We start from the raw sequence: 17,978 nt of genomic DNA on the forward strand, positions 1-17,978 counted from the left end.
ACGAACCCCATCAGAGTGTAGTTCAATATGTCATATATAGTGTATATATTTACATTTATACATTTATATATATACACATATATATGACATATTGAATTACATTTATCATATATATATGATATAGATTCCTTTCTTATATATGACACAGAAAAATTGGTCTCAGTGACCCCTATGGATACATGATTATACTCATGGAATACCATTCGTTCTTCCCCAAGGCAACATACTAACCAGAGGAAAGAGATGGAATGGGGGTGCAGAATGTGGTCATTTCTATCTTATTTAGACAGATACATAACTACTCGAGAACTTTCCTCAATTTCTTGCACTATTCAGCAAAGTATCATGCTAGCTGCTCCAAGGAATATAAGACAATTAAGACACAGCCCTTTCCTCAAACATTTTATATTTGGATGGAGAAATAATAACTCTACTATTCAGAAAATAATCATGTAACACAAAATAGTGCTTACTAAAGTCCTAAATTATATTGTACAAATAGTGCATGCTCTAGCTCAGAAAAACTATAACACCCTTGTCCTGGATCAATGCTGGAAAGAAGAAGAAGGTAGGTGCCTGGGTGGCTCATTTCGCTAAGCGTCTCTTTTTGGCTCAGGGCATGATCCCAGGGTCCTGGGATGGAGCCCCGCATCAGGCTCCCTGCTCTGCAAGGAGCCTACTTCTTCCTCTCACTATGCCAGCCGCTCTCCCTGCCTGTGCTTGCTCTCTCCCTGTAAAATAAATAAAATCTTAAAAAAGAAAAAGAAGGTAATATATAAGGTATATATGTATTTGAGATGTGTGTAGGCTGATTGGGAGCACATAGATGAAAATAACTCGCTCTTAGTCAATTTCATATGTGGTCTGCAGTAATAAGCATCAGAATATCCTGTGGAATTGATGATGGTGATGCTTTTCTTTTTTCTTTTTTTTTTTTTAAAGATTTTATTTATTTATTTGACAGAGAGAAATCACAAGTAGATGGAAAGGCAGGCAGAGAGAGAGAGTGAGAGAGGGAAGCAGGCTCCCTGCTGAGCAGAGAGCCCGATGCGGGACTCGATCCCAGGACCCTGAGATCCTGACCTGAGCCGAAGGCAGCGGCTTAACCCACTGAGTCACCCAGGCGCCCTCGTGATGCTTTTCTTAACCTCGATCATTTATTGAGTACTGAGCACCCTGCTGGACACTTACTCATACATCATTTCCAACCCTTCCAGCGATGCTGAAGGTTGATGTGCCTCTTTTACAGATGGGCAAACTGAGGCTCCAAGAAAAAAAAAAAAAAAAACCATGGCCCAGGGATACACTGATGGGAAGACACAGAGCCAGGACATCTGTCTAACTGTAGCTCCCCCCTCCCCACCCCCAGCCCGCTTTTGGTGCCCGGTGGATACATTTCAGAATGCACAGCTTTCAGGGTGGAAAGTCTTCTCTGAGAGTTTGTTGTCTCAACTTGGAGCCTCAAAGAAATATGTCTGTGCAAAAAGGGGAAGTGTTAACAGTCGGCCTCAGTCTTTTGTCACTTTTTGAGGTTCACGGCAAAGGCACCGCCCCATGGAAGAGTTGTCCAGAATTTACCTTTCAGTCATATGCTTGTAACAACAAAGATAAACTGGAAAATATTTCAAAGTTTTGATGATTGTTCTGGAAACTCTCATGTAGGTTTCCAAGTACTGTGGCTTTCATTTGGCAGCACAGGACTAAAAGGTCCTTGGAGTAAGAGCTTCCTTGCAACCATGACAGGCATTGTCCTGCATCCGAAGAAGCTTAAATATGAGGGAGTCTGGGTACATAACACATCTTTGTCAGCATGGGCTGGAAGCAGAGTGTCTCCCCTCATGGGTCTCTTCAAAGAGTCTCTTCGTCTGTTCCCTCTGCTGATAAATACAGGTGCACAGTGAATAGTGATGGAGGAAAAATGAGAAATGGGAATTTCGGGGCATCCCTCCCCTGACTGTGATGTCAGGAAGTACTTTAGGAAAACATGGTAGTTGTCCTCCAACTTATGGAAAGCCCATGGCTGTATCATCAAGAAGAGACTTTCAACGAGCAATTCTTAATCCTTTCGAGGTCATGGACTCCTTTTCCAGAAGTTATGAATGCTCTCTCCTCCCCCAATAAATACACACATACTGCACACATACCTAGCGATGTTACAGACATTTTCCTTCCAGGGTCCGTGCCCAGTGCAGTGCATTGAGAAAAATTGTGGAGACATGTTGGGCTGGACAGGAGAAGAGAAAAAAAAAAAAAAAAGCCTTGTTTGACTAGTGACATCTTCCCTAATAGCATGGGAAAAGGGGAGTGGAATGTGGACTATGAATCTACCATTCCCAATTTTTAAATCCCCTTTGTTCTAAACAATTTATTTTTACCTATGTTATTTTTTCATTGTCCCCCCCTAGAACATAACTGCCACAAGAGAGCAGAGAGTTTTGTAGTCTACTGCTGTTTCGCTGGTGCCTAGAACAGTAGCTGAAAAAATAAAGGTGCTCCGCGAATGTTATTGAGAGAAGAAATGCATCCCCTCTTGGGAGCACCAGGTTACAAAATTTACTCTCTCCCACGTGAATTAGTGTTTGCTTTGATTTAAAATATGGCCAGATACATTCAAGGGCTATCTTCTGTCTTAGCATTTTAGGAAATTTACAAACGAAGTCTGTATTGGGTTTTCAGGACTTTTGCTAAATTTAATTATATACTGTTTTTTTTATTTGCCTAGATTCATCTCTTTTCTCCCACCAAATAACCATACTCTCGACTGTTTCAGTTCCCATGACTAAAGATATATTTGGTGGCATCAATTTACGAAATAAAGGGAACAAGATGCAGCACGTTCAAATGACAGCAAAATAAATGTCAGTCTCTCCAACTGTATTTGCTTAATTAGTCAGCTCTACACAGATCGAAACAATGTAAATATGAAATATGCAAGTGTTCATATAAATAAGCTTTTTTTTTTTAATTGACAGCAGCTATGGAGTTTATGAAATCAATGTGACTGGACTACTTAGGAACTGCTTGTTCCTTTAAAGTGTTTAAATATGGCCCCTGTAACTTGTTCCCATTTAAATGACTTCACAAACCATTTCTCTAAATGGGGTACGAAGTCAGTTTTCGTACTTGTTAAATTACCACAAATTCTGTGTTACAAGACTGTGAATTAATGAAGTCTTAAGCTATTTTGTAATCCTCATCCCTAGGTTTAATCGAAAACAGTGCTTTACTTCTTTTTTAATTAAAAAAGTAGTGAAAACTCCAAATAACATTTGATTGTGCTGCAGTGCAAAGCTACATTTTGAAATCATAACCAACAAAACTCCAAAAAACCTGTTTGAGGGCCAAGATTATGCAGTTAACATTTATAATTCCTTAACGCTCTGCATTGGCTGCCAGCAAACTTTCAAGATATCTGGCCGATAAGAAAGCTGGCAGAGACCACATAAGAACAGAAGTCAGTGATACGAAGTAAAGCTCATGCGAATTTACTGCTGCTGGTTTTCGGCTACTTGCCTCAGTTAAGTTTATGCACTGCAATGACTTAATTTGTTTCAACATATCTGCACAATGATCCTCAATGCTCAGAGGCTATGGCCTCGATGCCCATGCACGAGCACTCACGCATACCCACGTTCACACTCACACGGGCGGTCGTGCTCACACCTGTGCCATTACTTGACAAGAACACTGTTCAGTTGACTGATCAAGAGATACGCAGTGCAAAGGCACAGGATTTGAGACAGCCCAGGGTTTCCTCTTCTAGTAGGTTTAAAACATTTTTTTTTTTCCTCACTAACTTCCTTCCTGTTCTAACTGCCAGAACTCAGAAGTCAGAGTGAGAGACAGAGGCACCCCAGAGAGCCGTGAGCCACTGAATGTAAGTTGAAATACCTCGGGGTGGGGGAGGTTATAGGTGGGCACAGGCAAATGCAGGCGATCTCTCAACCAGGCGACGACCCTCTCCAGCTTATTTTTTTAGATTATCTTTGAAATGGATAAAAGAGTACTAAGGAGGCGGTAAGAGCAGTTTGCAAAGAAGGGGAAGTCAGAGCAGGGAATCTTAGCAATGACTCAGGGGAGAGAGCTCAGAGAAGGAGGGGAGGGGAGGGCATGCCCTGCAGCAGCCCGGGGATGAAATCCTGAGTGTGTGGGAAAAGGGCCATGAGTGTAACTCCTGAGGAGTTCCCGGAGGGGTTTCCTACAAGGTAGGGGTGGGCATCCAGCCAAGTTCAGAAGTGAAAAGACTGTGGACCCAAACTGGTGTGGAACATGCTAGTAGATGAAGGGTTGCTCTGGGGTGGAGATATGCGGTTTCCTGTTTTTAAGTAGATGTAAAGAGACTGATTGAAAGGAAAAAAGATAAAGACTCAAAGCTGTCAAACATTAAACTGTTTTCCCCTAAAGAATTTTTCTGGTGATATAAGAGAAATGCATAATGAAAGCCTTCCTTCAAGTACTATGGGATTTAACAATCAAAGGAGAGGTAATGGTAGAACACGTTGTTATTTACTCATTTGTCACAGTGGAATCAATTTCTACCACTAACAAAAACCACTTATTAAATTCCTACAGTCAGGGGCATCTGAGTGGCTCAGTCAGTTAAGCATCTGCCTTTGGCTCGGGTCATGATCCCCGGGTCCTGGGATCGAGTCCCGAGCCTGCTTCTCCCTCTGCCTGCTGCTCCCCTTGCTTGTGCTTTTTCTCTCACTCTGTCTCTGTCTCTCCCTCTCTGGCAAAAAATAAATATCTTAAATATAAATAATAATATATATATATATATATATGTATATATATATATATATATATATATAAATTCCTGAGGTCAGATGGGCAGAAAGTTCATTCCTGTTGTTGCTAAAAAAAAAAAAAAAAAAAAAAAAAAAAAAAAAAAAAACTTTACATCCAAGAGGACTAAAAGCAGAGAAGGCATCATCAAATAATTTATTAAGAGATAGGTTCTACGAGATAGGTTCTACAAAAATCCAATTAGCCCCACTAGGATATCTGAACCGCGCGCCTTCAAATTGTCAAGGACTGAATTTGGCGACCATTAGAAGTGCCTTAGGCATGATCTGAAATTCTTCCCTTCAGAGGTGGCCCCAGTCAGCATGTTCTATGAAGCTAGTCTGTTATTACACTCTAGACTTAGGGCTACTTGTGGCCTGGGTCCGATCACGCCCTTGCTGTTCTTCCATGCACAGTCCGGGAAGACAGACTGCTCTCCCAGAGAGATCCGCCCCATAGTCACCCTTTCACATGGAGACAAAGAGTCACCAAAATCAGCATTAGCATACTGGAGCCTCCCTGGAGGAATCTTCAAGCAAGGGAAATCCAGAGTTTGGTGCCCAGGCAGATATCGCAGATCTTTGCCATCACTTTGTTTTATTAAGTGTACAAGGAAACGTCCCTCCCAAATCCAAATGTGACACCAGCGTAGTAATAAGATCATCTTACTCTTTTGTGAGATGGGCAGAGAATTCTGAGAGAAGAGTTCCTTCTCCATTCAGGATGCTCGGACCTGGCATGTGTGGAATCGCCGTGCTCCAGCTGAACCAAAGCTGATGGACACATTCGGGCACATTCCAGGGATGGGGGTTTAGTCCTTGCTTGTTTGGGAGAGCATGAATTGGTCCCTAGGGAAGTAGGCTGGGAGCAACATGGAGGTTCTGTTGTCAGTGGGAGGTCACCACAGTGAAGTCATTCTGATGGGAAGATCAGCCCAGGCCAATTTATGGGAGCACAATACAGTACAAACTTCAGCTAGCAGGGACTAGAAACAAAGCAGATAAAGAAAAAGAACCGACATCCACTGAGTACCTTCTCTATGTCGGGCCTGGTGGTAGAAACTTTCCAGTTTGAATCCTGAGAGGACAGTAAGGCTCAGAAGTGTTCAATTAGTTGACTAAAGTCACCAAAAAAAAAAAAAAAAAAAAAAAAAAAGAAAGAAAGAAAAAAAAAAAAAAAAAAAAAGAACCAACAGCTACAATGCCTTAGAAGGACATTTTAAGAAATGTCCCGGGGTGGTGGGGGGGGGGCGGATTTTCTCTAATGCCACATTCTAGGCGTCCTTATTCATAGGCAGTGTTATGCTGTCCGGGACCCTGGATGAGAGGCCATGCCCAGGGGTGGCTCTCATGTTGAGCCTGCTACTTCAACGTTTATCCCTTTAGTAAGCACTTCCCCAGTCGCTCTGCGCCATGTCACACCCTGGTGTCCACAGCCAGAGCTGGTACAAATTCACCTGAACTTTCTTCTCAACACCCACGGTTACAAATCGTGTCTTTACCTCTTTTCATGCTGAATTTAAGACTTCTGTGACTGTCTCAAGTTACGGCAGTCTAGTCTTCTGCTTAATAATGGCTTCCTTGCTGCAGTTTTTATCGAGGATTATTTAAAATAAATATTTGTGAAAATACCCAGCATGGTTAACTTCACAGGGCAGACACCCAGCAAGGTTGAATGGGGCCACCGAGTTCTCTCTCCTTTTGCATAGAAATCTGGGTTAGAAGAGTATATTGTGAGTGTGCCAGGAAGAAAGAATGTCTCGTTGCTCCCACCCAGGGAAATGTTGAAGAATTCTGCTTCTAGTCATGTGTATCATTCTCTGGATTGATTTTAATGTCTATTTTATCTAACAAGACACCATCCTCTCAGGCACCGAGTTGGTTCTCCTCATTCAGCTTTGCTCTTTCAGATGGTCTTCACAGAGCTAACAGGGTAGAGAGCAGCCCCAATGAGCCCAAGAGGCATCAACCCTCCATGTTGCTAAGGAACACTGAGAAACCACAGAGGACTCCAGAACCAAGACAGCTTCTGGTGTCCCGAGGGAGCAACTTGAAGTCCCCAGATAAGCCCAGTCACCAGGCAGGCAGCAAAGCAGACCCAAATCCTTGACTGGCTCTGACATGTCGGCCATCCTTCAGGGATGGCCCAGCTCTCCACAGCCCACTATCTAGAGCTACAGCCCCAGGTTTAGTGAAAGTGGGATGTATCCTTGTCAGCAGGGAGAGGACATTGACAGGATGACAGAGAATACTAATGCTTGCATCAGCACTTCTCTGATGGAAATCCCCCTACTTCTGGTACTTCCATATTTTGCTGTCCCTTTGTTATCTCCACCTCTTCTCTCTCATATTCATGACCTGTGCATCTAGAAGGATCATCTAGCAACTTTGGAACATGAGATCGGTCTCCACGTAATTTTGCTCCAGAGCCAAAGGATATTCTCTCCATTGGCTGTGCCTGTTGTCTTTTGTCATTTCTCGTCATTCGCGGACTCAACTCTGGCTTCAATTAGGAAAGGGAACAATAAATAGAATCTAAAATTAAGTTGTTCATGAGGAAGCTTTTTAAAGAAACATAATAGTGATATTCCCATTTTAAGCTTGATTCAGTTAATAAACAGTTCTCGCAATTCCCAGAACTTCTTGTGTCTTCCGTACTCCTCAAAGAGACAAAATCTATTTTTAAGATGGAAGGAGTGGACGTTGTCAACACTGCAGCACCAAGGGAAAGCATTCAGTGCCCAGGGAGCCAGTTACCTCACTTCACAGAAGTTGTGCGAAAGGACACTCGTCCCACAGGGCAGGGAGCAGAGGAAGAGAACGGGTAGTTTAGTGAACATCTACTATCGGCCAGGATCGTCTGAGAACTTTTCATGTGTTTCCTCCAACTCTTCAACCCCATGAAGAGAGATCATTATTTCCACATTACTGGTGGAAAATCTGGGGCTCGGCGAGGCAGATCATTTGCTTAGTTAGGTCCTGTAATAAGGCAAAGCAGAACCACATTGTCAATCTCTGGCCCACCAGACTCCAAGTCCAGATCCTAGTAGGCCTTGAAAATCACCTTTCTTTGAAGTAGCCAGGTGATCTGTTTTATCTAAACTCAAGAGTTTCACCTTTTCTTACCCTCCACTTCTTTAGAACTGAATCACTGAGCCAGACAAGGGTGCTCTATCCTGAGATCGGTGCAAATTCTTAAGTTCGGTATCTTGAACATTTCACTGGATTTGCAAGCAAAACCACCATTCTGTACTATGGCATAGTCATGTCACAAGTAACTTGTCCTAATTTAATGTGGCATTTTAATTGAGCCTGAGAGGATTAAGTTCCTATCTCAGCACACCTCGTGCTTACACTGCCTGCCTGCCTAGCAAACAGGAGGGTGTGAGGGGTTCACTGTGAAAATTCATCTGTGGAGGCATCTGTGAAGCAGGAGATAAAGATAATGAGTAGTAAGCACACACACACACGCAACCAATATGTACTTTGGGTCTTGATGGAGTGCACACTAACCTTATTCAACACATAATTCTTGAGTCTCCATTTCACTTTTACTGTGTCAAATAACCAATGTCAAAATGACCTCCAAGCAAACAAAACACCTCTGCTCTTTGTGGAACAGTGGGTGAGCTGCAGAGGAAGGTGAGACAAGGCCAGCTAGAATGTTCTGCACAGATGAACTGGGTTCTCCCCAACCCCACCTCCACTTCCTCTTTTCTTTTCTCATTTCAGAGGCTTCTTTAAATAAAGGAGCATTCGAGTCATTGAATTAGGAAGAGGCCTCAGAGGTCCTTCTAAGGCAATGATTTCATTTTGCAAAGGACAAAATTGGAGTGCAGAGAGGTTCAGGGACTTGTGCAAGAGTACACGGAACAGAGTGGCCCTGAAACCGTCTCTATGTGATGCCTCCCTGCCTCCAAGCCTGCAGAGGCTTGCAAAGAAGCACATTTCCTACTACCTGTGCACCCTCAGGATAGATTCCCAATATGACTAATGGGTTCTATAATTTCATTTTTACTTCTTACTTAAGACAGCTGGAGCAACAGAGCATAGCACCTGCAAGCCAGACAAGATGGCGGAGATGGCAATTCTGCTCCTTATGCAATAGGTCTTCTTCCGCAAGCTTCTCATCTGAGCTTCAGCTTCCTAACCTGTAGAAGAGCATGATGACCATGCCCGCCCCCAAGGCTGTAGTGAGGAGTGATGAGCTAGTCCTCAGGACAGCATTTAGCGTTATGTATGATAACTATTATAATTATCATCATCATTGTTCTTTGGATGATACTCGAAGGTAGTTGTAGAATTTCCATAAAATGCCCATTCTCCCTTTTCTAGGCATATGCCACTGTAAAATGAGGGGATAAAGAGAGAAGACTGATATGTGTGGTCAGTATACACATAGTTTACATGTATATTTATATATTCACATGTATAACACACACATAGTTTGGGAAATCATTATCAAACTCCGTAAGCCATGATAGCTGAGGCATTGGCAGAATCCATGGTTCTTCAGAGATGAACTGTGAAATTAAAAATGCTGTTCTTTTGGGACTTCAGACAAATTTGAGATAATGAAACAAAAATTGGGTAAGTCTCTTCTGTACACAAGTGAAATAAGGTAATTGAATGTGTGCAACTCAGCTGATGCATGTCCGTAGGGCAGAACGAATCTACAGATGGAGAACTTAGAAAGGGAAAGCACCTAGAGGTGGTCTGCTCCAACCCCCAAACCTCAAGAGAAGGAGAATAAGCACTACAGTGGGTAAATCAGTTGCTCAGGGTGTGACAGCTGATTATTAGCCAAGCCAGAACCAACACCTGTGCATGGTGAGAACTAGTTCAATGAAGAGATAATTATCCAAAATCGGGTAGATTGACCTCAGAACTCTTTCCCTCAAGAGCTGTGCCCTACGCACCTTTGCTACTCTGCCAGGCTGAGTGTTCATATTCTCTCAAATACAGATGTTACCTGATATCTCCTGCTTTTTCATATCTAGCATTTGGGGTTTGATAGACATGATCCTTGGCTGGAAGCTAGTATGGGTCACTGATGCTGCCAGGCCTCCAAAAGGAAAAAGATTCCACTGTAACAGTCAACTCTCTGCTTCATGTTTCCAAGAAGTCACAGTTTCAAGGTCATGTTTCTAATCTTGGACTCTAGTAAAGTCTATGAGCCTCTGGATTGCATAAAGCATCTCATGGACATATTCTTTTTTTCCTTTTATGATGATTGTGACTTTCACCAGATCTTTAAAAAGATGTGTAATTTCCAAAAAGATTAAGAATCATCAGTCAAACCATGGTGGTTGTCCATCCCACAGCTCCTTCTCCACTTTGGAGAGTAACTTAATTATCAGTAAGTGGTAAAGCACTGAGCCTTATAAAGAGCAGGTTCTCACCAAGTATTATGCTTTAAAGAAACTTTCCTTGAGAATTGCTTTTCCAGTTCCTTATTTGTTGTATTACTATGTTTTCATCTTTTTCTAGTCTGCTTTCCAGATTGAGCTGGTTTGGGGTCATTCGGCTTCATATCATTTTTTCATATGCTAAATATTTAAATCAAATTATTTTAATGTGGTCCTGAATTTCCTTCTCTTTACTGCAACAATTTTATATAGAATCTCATGTTATCTTCTGCTTTTACCTGTCTTTTAAATAAATTTACATTTCACTTGTATGAACCAATTATTGTATATCTGTTTCTAATGAATCAAGGAAATTTAGAATTGACAGAAGTCTCAGAATTACTAATAAGCATATCAAGATCTAGATGACTGAGAAATTGACTTGCCAATGATCCCACAGATGTTGTTGAATCCTGTCTTAGATCATGTCTTTGTCTTTTTCTCCCCCTTTTTATCCCTATCTTTCTCTCTCACTATCCTTTCAAAATTGAAATTTCAGGGTGCAAAATAACAATTTCCTGCAGGTTATGGAAATCACCGTCAACTAGGTAATGGGTGGGTGTGATGTTATCTTCTGATGGTCAGACTTCAAGCAGATGACTTGTTAGAACCAAGCAATATATTCCAGAGTCCTAAGAGGGTAAAGACATCCTCATGTATAGATAGGTTTCCTGATGATCTGTTCACACATATTTTTTTGAAGATTTTATTTATTTATTTGAAAGAGAAGTAGGAGGAGGAAGAGAGCAGGAGGGAGAGAGACAAGAAGATTCTGCACTGAACGTGGAGCCAGACGTAAGGCTCGATCCCAGGATCCTGACATCATAATCTGAGCCAAAACTAAGAGTCAGACACTTAACTGAGTCACTCAGGCATCCCTGTCTACATATATGTTGTGTGATGTCCACTCTGGGTATCTGGTCAGATTCCTGGGTGTCACCAAAGGAGAACCTTCTCTTCTGACTAATCTCATCTGGCTGCTCTTCATCTGCCCCTTATTGATTGTCCTCAAGCTACCCACAACCCATTGCATTCTTTATTATTTCTTCATTATTTTTCCAACCAGTTCATTCACTTTCCCTGAGTGTTGTTTGGAATATGAGTTGAGCTGGTCATGATGTTTATTATGCTGTTCTTGAGAGGCTCAGTTATGAATGGTGTTGAGTTTTCTGCTGAGACAAGAGTTGCCATAGGAACAAACCTGCATGCTTCCTTCCTGCACAGGAAGTGGACCTGGGCATTGCAATGCTATTTGCAGACTTGATCAAGCTCATGGTGTTTGGCTTGTTATTTTGTTAGAAGAGGATTGATGAGCCAAGAGATAGCATTTCTTTTTACTCTCTGTCTTTTCCTTCTTTCTCTGTTAAAATTGTTTTTGTTTGACTTTACTTCCAATTATTTTTCTTTCTGATGCCAGTGATGGAAACTTTGAAACTCAAAACCACAGCTGATTTTGGCCAGAGATAGCTTCACCCCCTGGGGGACTTGACAGAGGTTTGCAGAGTCACTGAAGATGAGATGTGTTAGATATTGTCTAGAGTTGTGCCACTTAGGAACAATGTAGTCTTTAACCAAAGGCAGGGAGGACACTCTTGAGGGAGGACTACAGGAAATCAGGAAATTATCTCCTTGCCCAAATACCTCCCATGTTTCCCCTAATAGCTCCATTGCTGCAAGCCACAGTCCTGAAATTCTTTCAGTAGAGACTTCTTCCTCTTTATTAAGACACTGCAATTCATCCAGCTATGAAAATTTGGGCATTTCTCTTAACCTCTGAGTTTTAGTTTTCTTGATAATTCCATAATGGGTTAGAATATCTCACCTCTATGGTTTCATTCTGCTCTGAAAATCTCTGACTATACATGGCCTAAAATGAGTAATTTTTAAACTCATTATTCAGTCACTAACAAGTGTGAATCATTTTATTAGAATCTCCCCTCAATATTTTAACACACAGCAAGTAAATGTAGATAATGAGAGAAGAAGACAGACTCCAGGGTATGCCAAGGTGAGGACTTAGAGCATAAAATAACTAGTCTTCTGACAAGGGTAGGGAGATACCAAAAGGGAAAGGGACCAGAAAAGGGAGATCAGTGATAGATAAAAGTAAAATAAAGACAGGCTAACCCTTCCCATTTTGTCTGAAGGAATTTAAAGAGTCTTTTGTTATTTTTATGTCATTTCAAAGGAACAGAAGATCTTTAGATATAAAGACAAATAAACCATGAGGGTTTATAAAATGCCTAAACTATTCAAATATGGGAGATTCAAGAGAAGCACAGAACCTAGTGCCTGCTGCCCTCAGGGATTTATTAGCACTGTTGGATGGGAACCGTTCAGACACTTCAGGCAGGTATCATGGCAGTCTACAGCATTGCATGACTTACCTTTGAAGTATCTCAGGAGTTCAGGGAAGCATTCAGTTAATGGGAAGAAGCCAACCATTTCTTTGGTTCCATGTGTTTTGAGACCATCACAACAGGGATGGTACAATGCTAAGAACTTGGACACTAGAGGAATGGCTGGATTTAGAGTGTAGTTATTCCTATAATTGTTTGAACTGGGGATATCTGTTCATTATTTGGGACTGTTTGTGTTAATGTTGTTTCATTTGTACATTATTCACAAATGAGCTATTTCTTTCTGGTCCATTTATTCGGTGAATAAGAGTTAATTGGCCACAGTACAGAGAAATTCAGGAAGGTCAGAGAAAAGACTAACAGCATTATATGCTCATTGCATGAAAAATAAAGAGATTAAACTAGGAAAAAATATCCTGGAAAATCACTGACGATTACAGAAGCCCATTATGGCCAGGATGGTGCTACCAGCAGCCCCACAAACCTTTTCCATATCCACTGACTTTTGACTAATGGACTATCATCCTCTCTCTCTCTCTCTCTGAAATAGATCACAATGACTGAAAAGGATGCAGAAACACACCTGGAGGAGGATGTTGATGAGCTGGACAGCAAGCTCAATTACAAGCCTCCACCTCAGAAGTCCCTGAAAGAACTACAGGAGATGGACAAAGATGATGAAAGTCTAATCAAGTATAAGAAAACACTCCTGGGGGATGGCCCTGTGGTGGCAGGTGTGTGGAGAGGCATGGGGGGCAGGTGGAAGGCATACATTTCAGCAACTCAGGAGCAGGTGCAGAAGAAAGACTACCCAGTGGTTGCCAGGGCTAAGCAAGTGAGGCACAATCTCTATATGCCGCATAAAGTTACAGACCATAGGATGAAGTATTTTGGGGAGATACAGCACAAGTCAGCATGGAAATAGGCAAAAATTACATATGGGGATGATTTAGAAAGAACCCCAGACTCCCACTTAGAATTGTATTCTCTCCACGCTCTCATATTTTCTCTCCTTCCTCTTTCTCTTCCTCACTCCTCCCTTGCCTACCCATTCATCTCTTCCACAGACACAACAACAGACTAAGATAGAGAGGGGCAGTGCCATTAAGCAGAGGAACTTGACCACAGCCACCCAGGAAATGTTTGCTGCTGATAACAAGGTGGACCTCTGAGTCCCAGAAGCAGAACTAGCACCACTCTAAATTATAAGGCCATCGAGACCAGCATGGGAAACCTGCCACTTCCCTTTCTATTTCCACTCCAGACAGAGATACCACTTTTCTTCTTAAGTTCCCGCTCTCCCGCTTAAAATGTCCACATACACTGTACCCACGTGTCTCTTCCCTAGGCTTACATTCTTTTTTGAATCCTGCAGACCCAACAGCTCCCAATGTCACGGTCACCCGGCTTACCCTAGTTTGTGAGAGCGCCCCAGGACCCATCACCATGGACCTCACTGGTAAGTGGGCACAACTGTTCTGTTCCAAGGGGCCTAGTGATATCACGGGGAAAACTTAGTCTCTGCCCCTCTCCTGGCAAAAGGAAGCACTAGTAAGGGGAATCCCAGATACAAAAATGCTGAGACCAGTTCACAAATCATTGCTCTCCTGGTACACAGTATTTACCACACTTGATGAAAAGCCCACTCTCTGTCTTTATTTAACTGAAGACGGGGCAGTCATAAGTAGTGGGTCTATTTACTTGAATCATCAGATTTACCTCTGATTTTTATCTCCATGCAGCAACAGGGGAGTTATTATTCATGTAAAATGACTGTGATGGAAATATTACAAAGCAAGTTGTATACTTCTGAAATGTAATATTTATACATTTTAAACATCAAAGAATATTGATCTTATATCAACTAGAGAAATTCCATGAAGGCAAGAAGCCATCTAAAAATCTTTTAATTAGTGCTGGGAATTCCACTATTAAATACATACTAGTTTAGCTTAAAGCTCTGATTCTTGTAGAAGGGACTTCCCTCACTAAACATGTACAAATTAAGATGTTATTTCCTGGGGTGCCTGGGTGGCTCAGTCGGTTAAGCGTCTGCCTTCTCCTCAGGTCATGATCCAGGAGTCCTGGGATTGAGCCCTGTGTGGGGCTCCCTGCTCCCCGGGAGCCTGCTCCTCCCTCCCTTCCACTCCCCCTGTTTGTACTCTCTCTCTCTGCGCCTCCCCCCCCCCAAAAAAATTATTTCCTTTCCCCTTATTGTGACAATGGTCAAGTCCTTTCCTGACACTTGACTCTTGAGGAGATAGAGCTGAGAAGGTGGGAATTATAGGGGAAATCTGTATCTGAGAGGAATGAGGAAAAGGGCCGCAGAGTCAAGAGGTTGGAGGCATCCAAGGCAGCAATTCAGGGAAAAAAAAAATGATTCCTGGATTCAAAAGGTGAACTCATGAGACAGAGCGAATGTGACTCCAGAAGGGTAGGCTCAGCAGCTAGGTGATTCCCCTCTCACAGAGCACATCCACTCTTTACCTTATATGGCTTTATTTGTCTGAAGGAGGAAATCAGAGGCTGAGAAGACACACTTCCCCTTCAACTGAAATCATTACAGCAGACACAAATTCACCTACCCCCACATTCTAGCATCTCTCTAGGAGAATACCTCTCTCTCTCTCTCTTTCTCTCACCAGGACTCAGGCCTCTTCCTGTGTGAAATTGTGTAACGCTAGCAGGTACAACCGTTAATTTGTGAGATGAGGTCTGAATTAGCGCTCAGGAAATCTAAGGGCCTGACCACATTACAGGGAAAACTCAGTCTCCTTCACTTTCCTACCATCAGGATGCCCAAATTTGGTTTTCTATCACCAAGAAGTTCCTGAGGTGAATCCCAGCATAAACACACACACACACACACACACACACACAATACACATATAGTTTGTGTAGAAAATATATAGTATATATTATAAGTGTATAATATCATACATACTATATGTATATAGTGTGTATATGTACACAAATATGCATTATATATACATATAATAAACATATAATCATATATAAAATATATATTATATACATATAATATACATACATACTATATACATAGTGTGTGCATGTATATATATACACACACAGAATATATGTGTATATAATACACATAATATATACTGTATATAAAAATATATGGCATATTATATACATACTATATGCACATAGTGTATGTGTAGATATATAGATATAGATATACTTCACACACACATATATATGGCATGAAGCACATGCACAGAGCTATACAAAACACACACACATGCACAGACACACACACATATACATTCACCCCAGAATGTCAGATGATACAGGATCACACTTGGAGAAGAACAGAGAGTGATTACCTCTCTAAGCAGAATACAAGAATTAGAGTCAGATCTTGGTGGATGGAACTAGAAAATCCTAAAGCTTTTATCACTTAAGAGACTTTCCTTAAGAAAAATAATATGAGATTACATATGCAAATATAAAGTACAAAAGTGAATATATATTTAGAATGTAAAAAGGGAGCCAAAACAGGTAAATTTTTTAAAGCTAGGAAATGGCACAAACATCACCAAATCTACAAGAACAAATAGCTAGTGCTCTTACATAATATTTTTCTTTTTTTTTTTTTTTTAAAGATTTTTATATATTTATTTGACAGAGACACAGCGAGAGATGGAACACAAGCAGGGGGAGCAGGAGAGGGAGAACAGGCTTCCCGCAGAGCAGAGAGCCTGACATGGGGCTTGATCCCCAGACCCAGGGATCATGACCTGAGCCGAAGGCAGACGCTTTATGACTGAGCCACCCAGGCGCCCCCATAATATTTTTCTTTATTTATTGAGGGGTAGGGACACATTCTTTAATCATCTTTTTGTTTGGCCATGTATGTCATATCATTTTCAACAGAGAAAATAGAAAGGTAATTTAGATTTTCCTCTAGGGTGGCTGATTAAAACTTGTTTTTATTATTGACTATTTGAAAAGACATTGTCAGGGCGGCTGGTTGAGCACACATCCCTCAGACATGATTTGTCATGATTTCAAGCCCATGCTGGGCATGGAAACTACTTTTAAAAAAAAAGAAAGACATTGTCACGCATAACTCGTTGCTGATAATACCTTGTATATTTTAGGGTTGTCATCAAATTTGGGGGAGAAAGTGCTATCCCAGTTTTTTTCATATATACCTGTAAGATTTCAGGCATTGCAAGTATGTGTGTGTATGTGAGTCTGTATGTATGTGTGCGTGTGTGTGCACACGTGTGTGTGTGTGGGTGTGTGTGTGTAAACTCTAATATTTTTTGAATTAAGGGCCATGTGGACCATGTTATTCTGACAGGCGCAGCAAACAGCTCTGGAGTTTAAACTCCCATCATCTCCTTGTGTTTCTCCTTCTGAGGAGAATAAACTCTTTCTAAATCTACTTCTACAGGGGATCTTGAAGCTCTCAAAAAAGAAACTTTTGTGCTAAAGGAGGGTGTTGAATACAGAGTCAAAATTCACTTCAAAGTAAGTATCTTGCCACATATGTTTTTATAAAGTCTGCATTCTTCCTATAATCAGAGAAAGAAAAAATCAAACGTCTTGCATTATCATGTTGTCACAGTTTTTGTTTCTTTTTTTTCCTCTGGATCTGGACTGCCCTCTCCCCAACTCTGAGCTCTATCTTTTGAGGCCCACCCCTGCTTCATGCCTTTTCCCTACCAGGACCCTCTCCTGAACTCTTCGTGGATCACTTAGCCAACAGAACCCCTCTTTCTACGAACTCCGAAAGCTCCCAACCATAAGCACACCCTGCTTTATATTGTACCATTTTTGCCATTTCTTCCTTGTACTGCCCAAGTACCCTGAGAAAGGGGAAGATTATATTCTCTTCTTTCCAACATTTTACACAAAACTTTGTAAGTGATATTCTGTGAATATGTGAAATTAACATATTAACATATTAACATTTCATTCCTGTGAAATTAACACAGGAATGAATCGATTAATAGTAAGAAAGAGAACCATTAGAGCCTCAGTTCTAAATGCTCAGTGAGGATATGTATCCAGAGAGTGTGGGCCGTGGTCAACAACGGGGAATTACAATTATAGTTTTGGAAAGGGCAAGACTAAACAGGAGATAAATTGACATATAATGAATACACACATACCCCAGTGAGCAGCCAAAAGCAAAAAGAAAAATAATCTTGGCTGAAACCAAGTAAGTCAGAAATGTACTGTTTGCCCTTAATTGCCTGTATTTGCCTTGGTTGCCCTTCTCGGCCATATCCTTCAAGGTGCTTCAGGGCCACCAAGGAAGACCCCATCTGCCCTCTGTGTCTGAACACTGGGCTCTTCTTTGCCCCTAGTGCAGGGTTGATTCAGGATCTAGAACAATCCCTATATATCACACATAAATAGGCCTCAAAATAATTTGATTCTGAAAATTT

The 17,978-nt window shown here is 41.4% G+C and overlaps 1 protein-coding gene across 2 annotated transcripts in view; it reads left to right on the forward strand.

Annotated features, from left to right (window-relative positions):
- Positions 1–17,978, forward strand: part of ARHGDIB (Rho GDP dissociation inhibitor beta) — a 36,357-nt gene that overhangs the window by 12,232 nt on the left and 6,147 nt on the right. The window contains exons 2-5 of one of the 2 annotated variants that reach the window (XM_004755776.3): positions 3,821–3,877; positions 13,103–13,286; positions 13,928–14,011; positions 16,979–17,055. In XM_004755776.3, the coding sequence (XP_004755833.1) occupies positions 13,109–13,286; positions 13,928–14,011; positions 16,979–17,055 (339 nt within the window). In that variant the 5' untranslated portion in view covers positions 3,821–3,877; positions 13,103–13,108. The remainder of the gene's footprint in view (positions 1–3,820; positions 3,878–13,102; positions 13,287–13,927; positions 14,012–16,978; positions 17,056–17,978) is intronic. The other variant, XM_045073478.1, reaches the window with a different exon arrangement.

The sequence above is a fragment of the Mustela putorius genome, unplaced genomic scaffold, assembly GCF_011764305.1.
Source record: "Mustela putorius furo isolate JIRA1106 unplaced genomic scaffold, ASM1176430v1.1 tig00537227_pilon_pilon_pilon, whole genome shotgun sequence".
NCBI lineage: Eukaryota > Metazoa > Chordata > Mammalia > Carnivora > Mustelidae > Mustela > Mustela putorius.